Source organism: Chenopodium quinoa, unplaced genomic scaffold (genome assembly GCF_001683475.1).
Source record: "Chenopodium quinoa cultivar QQ74 unplaced genomic scaffold, ASM168347v1, whole genome shotgun sequence".
Lineage (NCBI taxonomy): Eukaryota > Viridiplantae > Streptophyta > Magnoliopsida > Caryophyllales > Amaranthaceae > Chenopodium > Chenopodium quinoa.
In genome coordinates, this window is record NW_018744249.1 from 594514 (window position 1) to 610638 (window position 16125).

Genomic DNA, 16125 nt, shown 5'->3' on the forward strand with positions numbered 1-16125 from the left:
GTTTGAGTTCTACATTGGGAGGAGGCTTAGAACTCTCCTCCAATTTTTCCTCCTCAAGTTCTAGCTCATCATGCTTAGGACCTTTCTCTTCTTCCTCTTTGGCTTTTTCAATGGCCATGACACACTCCTTTGCTTCTTGAGAGAAGTACTCCTCCACACATGTGAGAGCTTCAACCATTGGATCTCGAGGACTCATCATAACCCTTCCCAAACAATCCAATTCTTCATTGACAACATCAACCCTATAGAACTTCTCAACCATGGTGGTCTTGAGTAGCTTAGAGAATTCAAAGACAATTTTCTCATCGGCTACCTCACATGTAATGGTATTGTTCTTGAAATTGATCACCGCCCCCAAGGTCTTAAGATCTTCACGACCCAAAATCAAGGGAATATCCACATATTCTTCCATGTCCATCACTAAAAATCACAAGGCACATAGATGTGCCCAACTTGAATAGGAAAATCTTCAAGCTCACCACAAGGTAGCTTCATCGAACGGTCGGCCAATTGAATGGTTTTCCTTGTGGGGATCATCTCGATATTAAGCTTTTGAGCGATGGATAGAGGGATCAAACTAAAATTTGCTCCAAGATCGGCTAAGGCTCCCCTAGCTTCCATGTTCCCAATCTTAACCGGCAAGGTGAAACTTCCCGGATCCTTTTGCTTCTTGGGCATCTTATGTTGAACAAGTGCACTCACTTGATGGGGGAGAGTGATAAGCTCATCATTGAGTTTTCTCTTTTTGGTGAGAATGTCTTTCAAGAACTTGGAGTATGAAGGCATTTGTGTGACAACCTCAATGAAAGGGAGGTTAATGTGTAAGTTCTTCATCACACTTAAGAACTTTGCGAATTAGTCATTCAATTTTCTCTCCGCAAGTCGACCGGGAAAAGGAACCAGTCCATCAAGATTTCTAGCCTCACTAGAAGTTGAGGATGTCACCACATCCTTAGACTTCTTTTTCTCCATACTCTTCTCTTTCTCATCAACCTCCTCTTCTTCAACTTCTTTATCTTCACTCACCCTCTCTTCTCCTTCCTTCTTTTCCTTGCTATCCCCTTCCTTGGGACCCTCATAGGATGTACCCGATCTCAATGTGATTGCCTTGCAAGAGTCGGGTTTCACAATGTTGGAAGGGTTGGTTTGTGATTGTCCGGGCAAAGTAGAAGATGAGTTGAAAGGAACCCTCTCGACCAATTGAGCTAGTTGTGAATCAACCATCTTGTTATGAGCCTTGACTTCTTGCATTTGTTGATTCATGGCTTGAAGTTGTTGAAGAATTTGAGCTTGAGTAGAATCGGGTTGAGATGCTTGCTCTTGACTCCTTTGAGTCGTTTGACTTTGATTGTGGTATTGGTTTTGATTATTGAGTTGGTTGTTTCTTGGGTAGCTTCCTCTTTGGTTTTGGGTTTGGAATGGAGGTGGGCTTTGATATTGGAGGTTGGATTTGTATGGTTGTTGAGCTTGTTGATTCCATTGTTGAGGTTAGGTTGCAAATCCGGGTGGTGGTTGTCTCCAAGCTACTCCACCGCCACCTCCCCTATATCCGTCTTGCCTTGTGTTATAAGTGGCTACATGCTCCGGGCTCAAACCTCCACAATAAGATGTATCGTGGTTGGTGCCACCATAATTTTGACAAGAGAAAGAGTTGACTTGGGAGGAACTTGCCCCACTATTGACACTAGTATTCAACTTTGCAAGCCCTTTTGTCAAAAGCTCAATTTGATGTTGCAATTGATCAACTTTCTCCAACTCATACTTCCCACCTTTCTTCGGTGCATTCCTCCTTCTACCACCCCAAGAGTAGTTTTTGACTACCTCTTCAATTGTTGCTTCAACTTGATTTTGAGGGACTTTGATCAATTGTCCACCCGCCCACGCATCCAAGTTAGCTCTAGACATTGGTTCCAAGCAATCATAGAAGAACCTCATGAGTAAGCTTTGATTGTATTCATGGTGGGGACATGCTTGCACCAACTCTTTGAACCTCTCCCAAGCTTCACTAAGGCTTTCATCTGCCGCTTGTTCAAATGATGCGATCTTCCTCTTCATCTCGGCGGTCTTCTCTTCGGAAATAAACCTTTTTAAGAATGCTTGGAAAATTTCCCTCCATGTTGTGAGAGAATTAGGCTTGACTTTCTTGAGCCACTTCTTTGCTCTCCCCGTAAGAGATTGCCGGAATAGATGCATCCGAATGTATTCTTAAGAAACTTGGTTGGTTTGTATCATGGCACAAAGTTCAAGAAATCTATCAAGATGCTCAATGGGGTCTTCGCTTGGAGAACCCGATCCGAGAATTGCTCCGCTTAAACCATTCGAGTGTATTGAGGATGGATGGTGAAGTTAGTTTCCGTGACGGGTAGCAATATCCCACCGGTGAGCTCATAATCCTCCGGATTACCGAACTCACAAAATAAAACATCCACTTGTTGTCCCGCAATTTCGTCGCCTTGAGAATGTGAGGAACAAGAATCACTCTCACTATCAAAAATAGCACCAAATCCTCGCCCCTCTTCTTGATAAAGCCGACGGACTTGTCTGAAGGTGCAGTCGATTTCATGATCAATGTTGTGAGTAGGTGGTCCTTGAGATCTTCTTTGCATCCACCAAAGCTAAGCAAACTATTAGCAATGACTAGCAAGTGGAAAGAGAACAAAGTAAAAAGCAAAAAATCCAATAATAACGCAAATTAAATGTGCAAAACTAGCCGCTTCCCCGGCAACGACGCCAAAAATTTGATCGGGTGGTAATAGGTCGTTACTACTACCTAGATCAAATATTACAATTTATATCTCCTATCCTAATTCTATCAATTTCACTTTAGAAAGTGGTAAGGTAGGGTCGATTCCCAATGAAACGGGGTTTTATCACGATTAATGCGATATCTAGGATAAATTGCAAGTAACAAAAGGGGTATTATGGTTTGGTGCTTGAAGATTTCTATGATCAATCTAATCGCCAAAAACAAGACTAAAAGTAAGCTAAAGAAGAAGGAATTGAACTAAGCACTCTAAATGAAAATAAGGGACAAGATTATAATGATATCAATGGCAAAAAGCGCTAGGGAGAGGGGGTTCCAATCATTACCAACAAGATACTAATGAAAATCAATGAGGAAACACACCAAGGAGTTCAAACTCTACTCAAAGAAACCAATAAAGCTTGAATATTTATGAAGGAAAACTCAAGTAAGAACAATAAAACAAAGTGAATCAAAAACTAGAGAAACAAAAGTAAAGATTGATATTATAAAGTTGAAGGATTACCAAATCATCAAGGTAGTAGCAATAATCTAGAGGAAAGCTTGAATATTTTATTACAAAGATTGATTCTTGAAAGCTAATGTTTTATCTCTTTAAAAGACATGGATTTTATCTCTCTACAAATGTTTTGAAGCCAATGGAATAGTGAATGAATGAAAAACTCAAGCTAAAGACTATTTATAGTCTTCTACCAAAATGAGGAAAAAGGGCAAGGGAGAGGGCTCTCCGAACAGGATGCCGCGCCCTCTCCAAGCTGGGTAATAAGCTCGTCAAACCCAGATTGCCGCGCCCGCGGGGAAAAATGCCGCGCCCGCGGGGCCAATTTCGCGCCCGCGGTTCGCCATTTCCACTTTCTCTTGTTGGCATCAGGGCCTTCCTGTCCGCGCCCGCGGCAATCAATCCCGCGCCCGCGGCTATGCTTATCAGCGCGCCCTCTCCATTTTGGCATCTCCACTTCTTTGGCCAGCTCCCATAGCTTCTCTACTCGAACTAGTAACCCATGATTCGCTCACGAGTGCTAGGAGCTATCAAAACACACGAAAAGGAGGTAAAAACTAAAAGAAAAGACTAAAGGGAAAGGAAAAAACGAGAGGGAGTTAAAGTGACTAAAATCGAGATAAAAGGGGTGAAAAGAGGCATAAACAAGTGACAAATCCAGGGGAAATTAAATCTCTAATGAAAGAGGGTAAAATGGTGGCATAAATGCCAGACATCACCCTGCACATAAACCAAAATGAGTAAGAAGCAGGCGGGAAAAATAAATCAAAACTTAGCTAAAATTAAAGATAATGACTCACCTTGGACGCCTTCGCGGCGTCCGGCTCCTTGCCCTTCTGCTTGCCCAAAAGGGAGCGGTAGTCGGTGGCTTGTTTCTTGGTGGACAAGAGCTTCTCCATTGCTTTGTTTGCATAAGAAGATTCAAATGGTGAAGTAAGTGGGACAAAACAGTTAAGTCTTACTAAAAATCTAAACATAGTCGGTCGACTACCTCCTGGCCTCTCTACAATTAGATCGTAGGTGGCCAGATAATCCCCATCAGACAACCAGTCATATCGGGGAAGGTAACTTTAGGGGATGACCTCCTTCACCCCAGTCTCCTCATTGGGCCGGGTGGTCACTTTAAAGAGGCCCTTGTCTAAGATCTCCTCCCAGGCTTTTCTGGGTACAGGCGGCAATTCAGATCCGCCTTATAGCAGAGCAGGGTTCCGGTTCCACCGGTTGTATTTTTTGTTCTTCACTTTTTCAGGAGAAGAGACAATGTAGAATTTTCTTCTCAAGTCCTTCCACTCATTCTCCTTTCCTATTGTCATCATATAGCCTTTGTGGCTAGACAAAGTGTACCATCCGGACCCGCTTTCTTTAGGGGTCCGACTGAGATAATGCATATGGGCGAACGCCTCGAAGCTAGGATCCACCTCCAGCATTTCGCAGGCGGCAACATAGCCCAGGATATTTACCTAAGAGTTTTGGGCCAATTGCTAGATACCTAGCTGGTATCCATCCAAAATCCACTCCACGGCCGGATGGAGGGGGAATCTAAGTCCGGCTTGAATTGCCGCCCCATAACAGCCAAAGCATTTGTCCCGTAGCTGGACCCTTCTGGCCAGACTACGGTGTGCTCGGCATCCGGCACGCACAAAATGAAGTCATGTCCCATGACATGAACAACTCGAAAACTTCCCACCTTGTAAGCCATAGCTTTCTGCCTGCCCGCGGGAACGTGATGATAGTAAGCAGCAAATTGCTCTCAGCAGGAAGTAGAAGGATCGGCCTAGCCCTCGCCCTTTTCTACAGAAAGGGACTATCTCGCTGTCTCTAGCCGAGAGCGCATTTCCTCAGAGTCATTGGAGGATCTGCCAGGAGTACTAGGCTCGGACTCAGTGTCTGAGCCATCAGACCTAGCGTCCGCCTGGGGGGGCCTATCGAATAGAGCCAGAGTCATCACCCTCAAACTCCTCCCCTGATTCTTGCAAAATAGAATCATTGGGGGTACTTGGGGTGCTAGGCGGCACATCAGAGATTTCACTAACAGGAGCCCTAAAGGAGTCATCTGGGTTCTGCTGCCTGGCTGTTTGTTTAATTCTGGCCATGGTGTCCTGCTTAGACATAGAGATAGTCGAACTCGGAGAAGTTCGCAAAGGGTGGTCCAACAAGGGGCAGTCGGCACTCCTAGTTCTAGATTCAGCCGACCCCGCTGACCAGCTGATCACTAACCTAAGCCGTGCCGTGTGCTTTTGGGAAACCATTTTCAAAAAGAAAAGAAACAAAGTAAAATACGAGAGAATAGCAGGCGGTTACCTTTAGTTTGAAGGTACTGTAGGCGCTTGAAAAATTCTTGAACGGCTATGAAAACAAGGGGTAAGGTACAAGCGGCTGTTGCTTTTCTCAGAAAAAGACAATGTTCTTTTCTAAAAAGTCCAAGGATTCTATGTCCGAAAATCTTGAGAATGTGTGAAAAAATGATTGGGGCATGATCCTTATATAAGGGACAAGAATCTTAGGGGGCACCCCTAAAGAATGTTTAAAAAAAAAAAAAACCGTTCGCCTATCCGCATGTGACACATGTCAAAGACGCCACGTGGCAAGCCACATCACCCCTATGAGGGGCAAATTATTAGAGGATTTTTACCCCGCCACATGGACCAACCAGAGTCCGCCACGTGTCACCCAGTGAGGAGTCCAAAGTGGACCAATCAGGGCACGACACGTGGCAGACAGATATCCAACAAGGAAGGGCGGCTTTCAAATGCCCAAACTCCTAGGCAGCCCAATCAGTCCTAGGTTTCCGTAACCTAGGACTGGGCACGCAGTTCGAGACCCTATAAAAGAGAGATGTTCCCACCTAGGGAACGGGAGGGGAAAAATACATTCAATCCACACAAATTACGAGAGTAAAGGCTCAACGTTAAGGCTGTCTATGATAGCCGGATGATCATTTCTCACCATAGAGAAATCTGATCCCACTTTACATTCCACACTTTTTAGCTTCCGAACACGTTCTAACTTGATCGTTGGAGGCGGAACTCCACCCAATCAGAGTCTCCGTTTTTTGCAGGTACAGGCATCCGGAGTGTAGTCTTAATGTTGTAACTCTCCCGAGTGACACAGAAAACCCTGAAATAGAAACAATTAAGCATTTGTCTGTAATATTGGTAATTTTTTAAATTTTTGCTAAAGTTATACTTGTTTTTGTAAAAGTTACACTTATTTTGGTTAAAGTTACATTTTTTTTTATTATATGTTTAATTATTGTACTTTGTTCTTCCTTTTGTAGTGTGATCATTTGAGCACATTATTCAATAGTCTTGGTTATCCTGAATTTAGTGAAGTTGGAGATTATGCAATGGAGGAGGTGATGTTTAGTTGGAAGAATAGTAAAGGATATGATCAAGATTGTGGAATATATTCTATGATGTGTATGTTGTTTTTTTGAAGTGCTGTTTTTAGTTCTGATGCGTTGATGCGGGTTAGTTGCAAATTTTTTAGTTAATATGTTTTTTTTTTTTTTTTTTTTTTTTTTTTTTTTTTTTACATGATAATAATATATATAGTTCTTAGATAGAGGCAAGTTCAAGAGTTGTACTTCAAGCAGAGATATGTGCAACACTAGTACTGTCTAATATGAATGATGGTAGACAATTGCTGTTGAATTCTTTATGCAATTTTAATTCGTGTCGGTGGGAGCTAGCACCTGAATTTGCTAAAAGGAGAAAGCTGATGATGCAACAAAAAAGGAAAGAGGTAAATGCGGCAAAAAAAAGAAGTAAAAAAGAAAGATGCCAATAAGAAAGAAAAATCTGCCAAGGGGAAATAAATATTTTATTAGCAACTGTAGGATTTGTTAAGGGGAAGCTAATGTAGTTAGAACTTACAGTAATTTCATGCTTTTGTAAGTATATACTGATGCTTTTTTTATGTCTATTTTCTAATTGGAAGTCTTGGTTTAATTAATACCATGCTTTTGTAACTACATAATTAATATTTTGTCTATGAAATGGATGGATATTATGGTAATTCTGTTAAAGTTAATGTAATTCCATTAAAAGTAATGGCTAATTCCCTTAAACTTTTAGAAATTATTTTTATAAACAGGAAGGAATCAAGATTATTAAAGTGTTAATATAATAGTTATGGATATTTCATAAAAAGTTATGGCTAATGCCATTAAAGTTGTGGAAACTTTTTTTTTTTTTTTGTAAAAAGAAGTTAGAATCAAATTTATTATAACAGCTATGGTATTTTTATTAAAAGTTATGGATAATGCAAATTAAAGTTAAGGATACTATTATAATAGTTATAGTAATTCTACTAAAAGTTATAGTTTTTTTTTAGCAAAAGTCATCATTACTTATACAGGGAAAAAAAAGATCAATATATTGTATTGAAAAGTTCAAGAATAATACAATAGTCTCAAATAGTCTAAGATTAATGAATGTAGTTCAAAATTAAAGAACAATGTATCTAAGGTCAATCAAAATAGTCTCAAATTAGGGGTTATAGCTCCAAACTCAAGTGGTGATACTACAGTCTTCTTTCTTTTCTTCTCCAGTGGTCCACGTGGCCTTTAATTCCTTCCTTTTGTTGTTGTACGTTCAGAATCTAATATAAGAGGTGCCTCGGTTGTTGTACTTGATGATGTAGCTTGGTTAGTCTCTACTTCAATAGCTTGGTTAGTCTCTGCTTTAGTATCTTGGTTGGTCTCTACTTCAATAGCTTGGTTAGTCTCTACTTCAGTAGTGTCGTTGATGGTTGTTAGTAGTTCTTTAATAAGATAAAGGCTAGCAATATAACTGTCCTCGATAAGGGTTCTCGCTTCTTCATTCAATTGACTATTCAATATTAGATTATAGAATTTTTTAGCCATGGTTTGACGCCAAGGTGTGTATTGATGTTGTTCAGGTTCTTCATATTGTTACGTCTTTCCCAAATTGATGATTTTGCAAACTTTATCCATTTCTTCTTTATATATACTGATTTGATATTCTCATCACTGAATGTAAGTGTAATATTCTGATGCAGTGGTAGCATAACCATCTAGAAGCTTCAAAGTTCTTGCAAGTGCATTTAACTTAGTTGCTATCAGATTCAAAAGTGACTTTTTGTTGCAACCAGCTTAGAAGAAGTCTTTGCTTAGAGCTGGACACCACTTTTCTTTTAAATCATAAATTCTTTGGAACCAACTATTTTCTTTTAAATTATACTTCTTAATCATTGAGTTACGTACAGTTTCAAACTCAACTTCAGTTACACATCGTTTCAAACAGTAGGAGAATGTTCTCTTAAAATACTTGTCTCGTTTCAATGATCCAAATCTTGTAATAGCATTTTGTTCCAAATGCCATATACATAATCTATGTCTGACCTCTGGAATGACCTGAATTATAATCAGATATATTTTTAGAAAAAAAAGGTAACTACATAATAGAAACAAGGTAACTTTAACACCTTTATGTATAACTTTAAATGTTACCTTTTGTATTGTAGAGCACATTGCTTGATCTTGGTTTGTGAAGATTGAGATTGGGCATTTCCCTCCCATTGACTTTTTGAATGTCTTAAGAAGCTATACAAATAATTTTTCCAATGGTTATTAATTCCAACAATAGGAGCACTTATCAAATTGTATCTATTTGTCCTATATGTAGTGTCAAACACTACAACATCTCCACATATACTATGATCTTCTCTCATCATCGAGTCTCTCCAAAATAGTGCTCTCAACTTGCCTTCTTTATACAATTTAATCTATAGAAAAATTCAGGATCATTAGCAAGTTCAATTCCTGGTACATTATTTCAGAGACTGCTTGCGCATCACCACCTTCAATATTTTTCATTTTCAACCTTGTCCAATAATTCAGATGGTCGTTCTTTGTGTGTCCCAATTTTTCTTCACCTCTAACTTCATTGCACATAGCTCGATATGAGTCCATAGCTGAAAGTCCTGGTTTTTGCAAGTTTTCTATTACTTGTTCCTTTTCTTCTATCATCTCTCTTTCAGATCAATGAAGATAGTGCCATTGTTTTCTTGTGAGTTCATGATTATGTACCAAAACATGTTGTACTACTTAAAACAATCCATCCTCATTCATCTTGACTCTTATACAAGATCTACAATCTGTTCTTGTGATAGGAACTTGCCTTGGTTTTCTTTTCTTTTTCTTTTCTGCATTCTCCACAATTGCTTCTATTTTTTTTTCTTTTTTCTTCCTCTAGTGTTTGTTTTACCTTGTGCAGAACAAACATAGTATTTCTCTACAATAACTTTTCCAGTTTTATCCCTAGTCCTACCTGTATGTTTCCTTATTAAAAATCCTATAGTTGATGCACGTTTTTTGTAAATCTCATACATTTCTTCTAAGGTTTTTGTTCAGATGCCTAATAGTGTTCTCCCAACATTAATATTAGTTTCAATGACTGCAATTTAAATAATATAGTACATTTAAGTTTTAGGAAAAATGTGTAACTATAATTCAGTAATACAGTAACTTTTAAGCCATATCAGGTAAGAAAACAGTGTTATCACCAACTTCACTATTATATTAAATTATATAATATATTTTCTAAGCCATATTATGTAGCTTCAACAATAGTAACTATAACTTTTAAGCCATAAAAAAAAACAACAATTATATTTCTTAAAGTTACACTTATGTTTCTTAAAGTTACACTTCTATTTCTTAAAGTTACACTATAAATTAAACAAGTATGCAATTTCAATTTTACTTGTACTTTTCAATATTAAACAGAAACTTCAATTTAGAGGTGGGCATGGGCCGTGCCGGCCCGTAGGTGGCACAAGCATGACACAGTTGTGGCACGGCCCGATACGAGCCTGCCATAGGCACAGCACGGAACGGTGGCCTAGCAGTGGGCCGTGCCGTGAACAAAATTTTGAAAAATCGGCACGGGCACGGTGGGCGGCAAGGTTGTTTTGCCCGCAGGCTGGCCCGCGAGCATGGCATGCGGCACAACCCAGCACGGCACGCGGCCCGCCAGGCACGGCCGCCAAGACACGTCCCATGCATAACGGCTACTTTTCTGCAGCTTCCAACAGCCATAAAAGACTATATTGTAACAACCATTTTAACGGCTATATTCCAACAACCACTCTAACGACTAATTCATCATTTTTCCTATAAATACTTCACTTCTTCCTCCATTTTTTCCCACAATTCATCATCTCATCTATTCTCAAATCTCCTATTCTCTAATTCCTACTCTCTTATAATCTCTAATTCTCAAAAAAAAAAAAAACTCATATAATCTTTAATCTCTAATTCTCTTAATTATAAAAATTAATAAAAAAAAATTATATGTTCTGGAAATTAAATAGCAGAAATCAATCAAAGTGTCGTTGTAAGATCTAGCTCAACGTTATTTTAATTTGTTATTGTTATTATTATTATTATTATTGTTGTTGTTGTTGTTGTTATTGTTATATATAAATTTATTATTATTGTTTTTGTCACTATTATTATTGTTATTGTTATTATTATTGTTGTTATTATCATTGTTATTGTTATTATTATTTGTATTATTGCTATTGTTGTTATTATTATTGTTCTTGTTATTATTATTGTTATTATTATTTGTATTATTATTATTGTTGCTGTTATTATTAATTTTATTATTATTAATCATGGCATCAAACTCGAACCCTTCCTCCTCCTCTAGGAAAGCCAAGTCAAAATGTACTAGTACTAGTAGGGAATTACCAAATGCAAACACTTCATTGCCCTCCCTGACATGCCCATTCAGAACACTTCCACCCCCTTATTTCATCCCCAAACCATGGGAGGATTCGAACAATGTGACAATATGTCTCCTTGGACTGTGTCTAGTTCAGGATTTCAACAAAACCAATTATCACCTCATTTATACGGCTCATAACATGAATTTTCTTATCCTACTAGTCAAGGTAGCCAAACACATGCCGCCGAGTCGAGTGAACAATCCACCCAAATTCCAAACACATTAGAATAGTGTACCAAAGAGGAACATGCCGCTACCAGCCAAAAGAGTTATGTTTCGGCACATTTTCGATTAAGTAGAGATGGAACCAAAGCTAAGTGTAAGACATGTAAGAAAATTTACTCGACCGAAATCAAGGGAGGGATAGGACACCTTACTAGACTTGTAAAAGAATGTGGTGAACCATCTAGTGATCCAACCCAACCCAAAATTTCTCTATTCCATCCACATGGCTTCACTTACAATTATGAGAGAGATAGGGATGAGCTTGAAAGGAATGGTGTCCTTCCAACAAGTGTATTATTCTGATAGAGGGTTCAGAATTATTACAGAGCTAATTCTTCAGTAAGGTCAAGTGATCGGAACGCCTAGGTGGAGGCCGCTTCCGATCTGTAATATTAAGGTATAATTAATATTACAGCTTAATCTTAACTGAACCCTTCGGGTTGAACCCAATCGAACAACCGATCCGAGACGACGAATTAATCCAAAGGATTTAATGAGTCGACTGAGTTTTACGAATACAGACGTTGGATATCGAGCCTAGGGCGTCGAGACCGAGCGTCGCAAAATCACAAGTAACAAGTACGAGCATAGCCGTAGCTAGGCTAGGCTAGCTCATCGCAAGCCTAGGCGCACCATGGTGTGCTAGGCGCGCCATGCGTGCTAGGTGCACTAGGCTGCCCATCGCAGCACCACCTGCGTGTGTGCGTGCCTTCACATGGAACTACAGCACCGCAGCGTGCGTGCATGGGTGCCTAGGCACTATCGCAGCCCTTCGCACCATCGCAACATAAGCACATCACTATCGCATGGCTAGGCCTGTGCGTGTGCTTGTGCCTTAGCCTATCGTACCATTGCAGCAGCATGGCTGCGCATATGCGTGCCTTCGCATGGCACTGCACTACAACATGCGTGCCTGGGTGCTAGGCACCATCGTAGGCCCCTTGCACAAGCACAACAATATCGCATGGCTAGTTTAGTGCGTGTGTGCGTGTGTGTTGAGGGCATCGCAGCAGCGGCACGAGCCTCGCTCAGTGCGTGTGCATACAAGCCATCGCAACATCACAGCACCAAGCTTCGCATGCTTGTGCATGTAGCTGGTGAGGCGATACCCAGCATGTGTGGCTCGGTAGCAGAACGCATGCTAGGAAGTGCGAAGGGGGCATTGCGTGTACGAGTGCGATGGCGAGAGAGGCAAGGGCCAGTACTAGCAGCTAGCAGCGCCTAGCACTAGCACTAGCATGCAGCAGCAGCAGCACAAGCATCGCCTAGCACAACACGCATATGCTGGTTGGGGAGATGCGGGGCTTGCTGGCTAGTGCTAGCTGGCAGCACTAGCTGGCATGCTAGCTGGCTGCCAGTTCTGCAGCCCTTATGCCGGTTTTGTGAGGGTGGGGACCAAGGCTTGGGCAAAGCCTTGGGGAGCAAGGCAATGGTCCCCCACCTCTCTTGGTCCTCACTTAACTCTCTCTCTCCCCTTGACACTTGTTGCATTGTGATTGATTTGATTATTAATTTAATTTGGAATTAAATTAATTATCAAAATTATTCATTCTCCCACATTGGTTGGGAAATGAAGATCAAGGGTTCATTTCAAAGTTTGGGTATTTAGGAAAGAACAACCTTGAGTGGAATTAAAAGGCAACTCTTGATTTGAGTAAACCTTGATTCGTAAAACTCATAGTTTTATTTGTCCGAGTCTCGACTAACCTTCGAGACTTAGGACACTCGGGTCGGGTTCGAGGGTACGATCCCGTTGGAGACCTCGTATTTTCGGGGTTCAAGTAAGAGCTCATAGTTGAGCGAAGCATGCGTCAAAGGTATAATATTTTATCCTTAATTATGTTTTAATTATGTTTTGCTTGTTAATTGCATTTATTATGGGGGCGGGTCTTGGCGGGTTTCATTCCACGTAGTGTGGGTCACTACGAAACCCTACAGCGGTATCGGAGCCACGCTCCTTTTAATTTTTGCAATTATTGATTAATTAAGGTGTTTTAAAGTAAGATTAAATTTCTGGTTTTGCTTTTCTAATTAGATTAGAAGCTCGTTTTAATTAATTTTAAAACTCGTATTTTTATCAATTTGGCTGTCGAACCTAGATTTTGGCTCAATAATAGTAATTTTTGGGTGGAATTGACATTCTGAAACTGATTTAATTCTCTTTGAGGGCTGTTCAGAAGCCAAATTCGAACCAGAAACCCAAGTTTTTGGGGTTTTTTTTGTTTTTCAACGAAAATTTTAAATCTTTTTAAGCCTTGATTAATGCAAGCATTACAAGGTTAGATTAAATGAATTATTGCATCCCTAATCTACTGCTATTTTAAATATCGTTAAGCATAATTATGGAGTTTTAATTAGTGCTTAAGTTGATAAGCTATTTGTCACACAAACTTGATTTCTCACAATTTTGCAAATAAATTGCATTAATGTGTGAATGTCTTATGTGAATGTGTAATTTTTTAAGTTCCTAATATGTTAAAGTTCTAATCTTTAAAGGTTTAAATGATTGGAACTCTAACCCTAATTCCATATTGAAAAAAGTTTGGATTTTTCACTTTGGTTGATTAAAATCCATGAAGTTCAAATACTTGTGAGTAAAATTTTGATTAATCTTTATATTGGAAGATGTAATCTTGGTATTTTACACAACTATGAAGGTTGGAAAATTTTTATCATTAGATGATTATTTTGTTTTTCCAACTCCCATTTGTCAAATCCATTATTAATTTGCATATTGGCTAAATTAATTATGGACATATCTATTTCAATTTTAAGCATAAAGGAAGACCTAAATTATTTCAAAAATGAATTTTTGGATAATTTAGGCTTGTGCACCGTTAAAATTGAATTTAATTGAGTTGGACTTATTTTAATTTCATTTTTTCCCTTAAATTAATTCTAAAATAAATTTATATTAATTTTATGTCACACGTAAATCGGGATTAAAATCCTGAGAAATGGCACGCAAATCAAGGCAAAAACACCCAAGCGCCACCAAGGCTAGCCGGGCTGCTTAGGAGCCTACATGTGGCTGCCTATGGTGCGCACAGGGGTGTGCCTTGAAGGGCTGCTGTGTGGCAGTGGGATATGCGTGCAGCCGTAGTGCTAGGTGCATGGCAAGGCTGCTGGAGTTGCTTGTGCGTGCTGCTAGGCAGCGAGGCAGCAAGCCCCAGCCAGCCTGCCAGACGCTGCCAGGCACCAGCTACCAAGCTAGCATGCGCAGCATGCATAGCGAGCTGCTAGTGCTGGCTGGCGCAGCATGCTACGCTGGGCGTGGATGCTGGCACACATCACAGTAAGCGCAGCACATGGGCTGACTAGCAGCCATGGTGCGCACCCACCAAGTGCTTGTATGGGCTATTATGCTTAATTTTTGAGCTATGCAATTTTACGAAAATTTTGTCGTTTTAAATATTTTATGTGATTAATTTAACGAGGTTAGACCTTGGTTTTTCCGGCTTTTGCAAAATTTTGATTTTGACGAATTATGGGTTATGCCGACTTAATTAATCGGATTAATTAAGTATGGATGCAGAATTTAGTGGGAGCTTATTTGATTACGTGAGCATTTTGTTTTTTAGAAATAATGGATTAAACAACTTTGACTAGTTTTAATTAGGCGCGTTAATTGGATTAACCACCTAAGTTAGTTACTAGTTTTACGTGTTTAATTGTGTATTTCGTAAAATGCATGGGCCATTCACAAATAGTGAATGGGTGAGTGAAAGATTGTTTTCAAAATAGGTTATTGAAAATGGCAACTAGTGGGACCCGACTAGGATAGAAAGTACGGACTGCGTTCCGTTATGTATTTTTGTAAATCTAAATACGGTCTGCGAACCGTTAAGTATTTTTGTACTTTAGATTAATCTTATTCGTACTAGCTTGTTATTTTATTTTGGCCAAGATGTCTCAAGACGACGTTTCGATGAAGACGAGCTAAGATGAAGACCCATGGAAAATGAACATTTCAAGGGGTCATGCTAGTTGCCAAATGCATCTATTTTATGCTTTATATATTATTGTTATATATGAATGTTAGATGCATGTCTAGGATTTCAAATGTTGCGGCGATTAGTTAAGTTCACTTAAATCAACCGACATAGAAACCCTAGGTCCCTTAATAATATTGAGCTAAAATTTGCCGTTCCAAGAACAACACTTACCGAACTAATGCGCATATGTGATGGGCTATGCCAAAGCGAGGCATCAGTACTTCCCTAGGAACGTAAGGTATACTAGGTATACGAGTTGTCTTGGTTAAGCTCAACGATATCAGTAAGGAGTCCTTAGATGTCGTGGCAAAAGAGATAAAATGTCAAGGATGCATTAGATGCGACATTTTATCAAACCGAGAGTAGCTTGGAGCTATTAGCAATTAGATTGCTTACCTTAAGATATTTAATGATTAAGACAAGCCAAAGCATGCTTAACCATTACTTGATCTTTGGGATCTCGGAATCATTTTATTCTCACCCATAAGGGACAATTTAATAAATCGTGGATAAAATGCTCAATAAGATTGAAAATATGCATGAACGCTTTTAAATTCCAACTTATTGATTTATGATTTGTTTTTCATTTCAAATTTTTTCAATTGTGGAACAATGTCTGCAAGTAACTCAAACAACAACCAATTCTCTTTACGCTCAATTCTCGACAAGGTGAAGTTGAGCGAGCCAAATTTTCTTGATTGGCAAAGAAATTTACACATTGTACTAATGCAAGAGCAAAAGGAATACGTCCTTGATGAGGAAATGCTCGACGCTCCTAATGAGGAGGTCACTCAGGCTGCCCTTAATCGATGGCAAAGTGTCAATCGGGATGTCAAATGCATCATGTTGGCCACTATGTCTCCGGACCTTCAAAAGACTTTCTTT

The 16125-nt window shown here is 39.5% G+C and overlaps 1 protein-coding gene across 1 annotated transcript; it reads right to left on the reverse strand.

The window, feature by feature from the left end:
* Positions 1–420: 420 nt before the first annotated feature.
* Positions 421–786, reverse strand: LOC110694818. The gene has a single exon (XM_021871983.1). The coding sequence runs from the start codon at positions 784–786 to the stop codon at positions 421–423; it is 366 nt and encodes a 121-aa protein (XP_021727675.1).
* Positions 787–16125: the final 15339 nt, after the last annotated feature.

What these genes read in the sequence shown, in the direction of transcription:
- LOC110694818 (XM_021871983.1), bottom strand. Translation starts at nt 786, where the DNA reads ATGCCTTCATACTCCAAGTTCTTGAAAGACATTCTCACCAAAAAGAGA.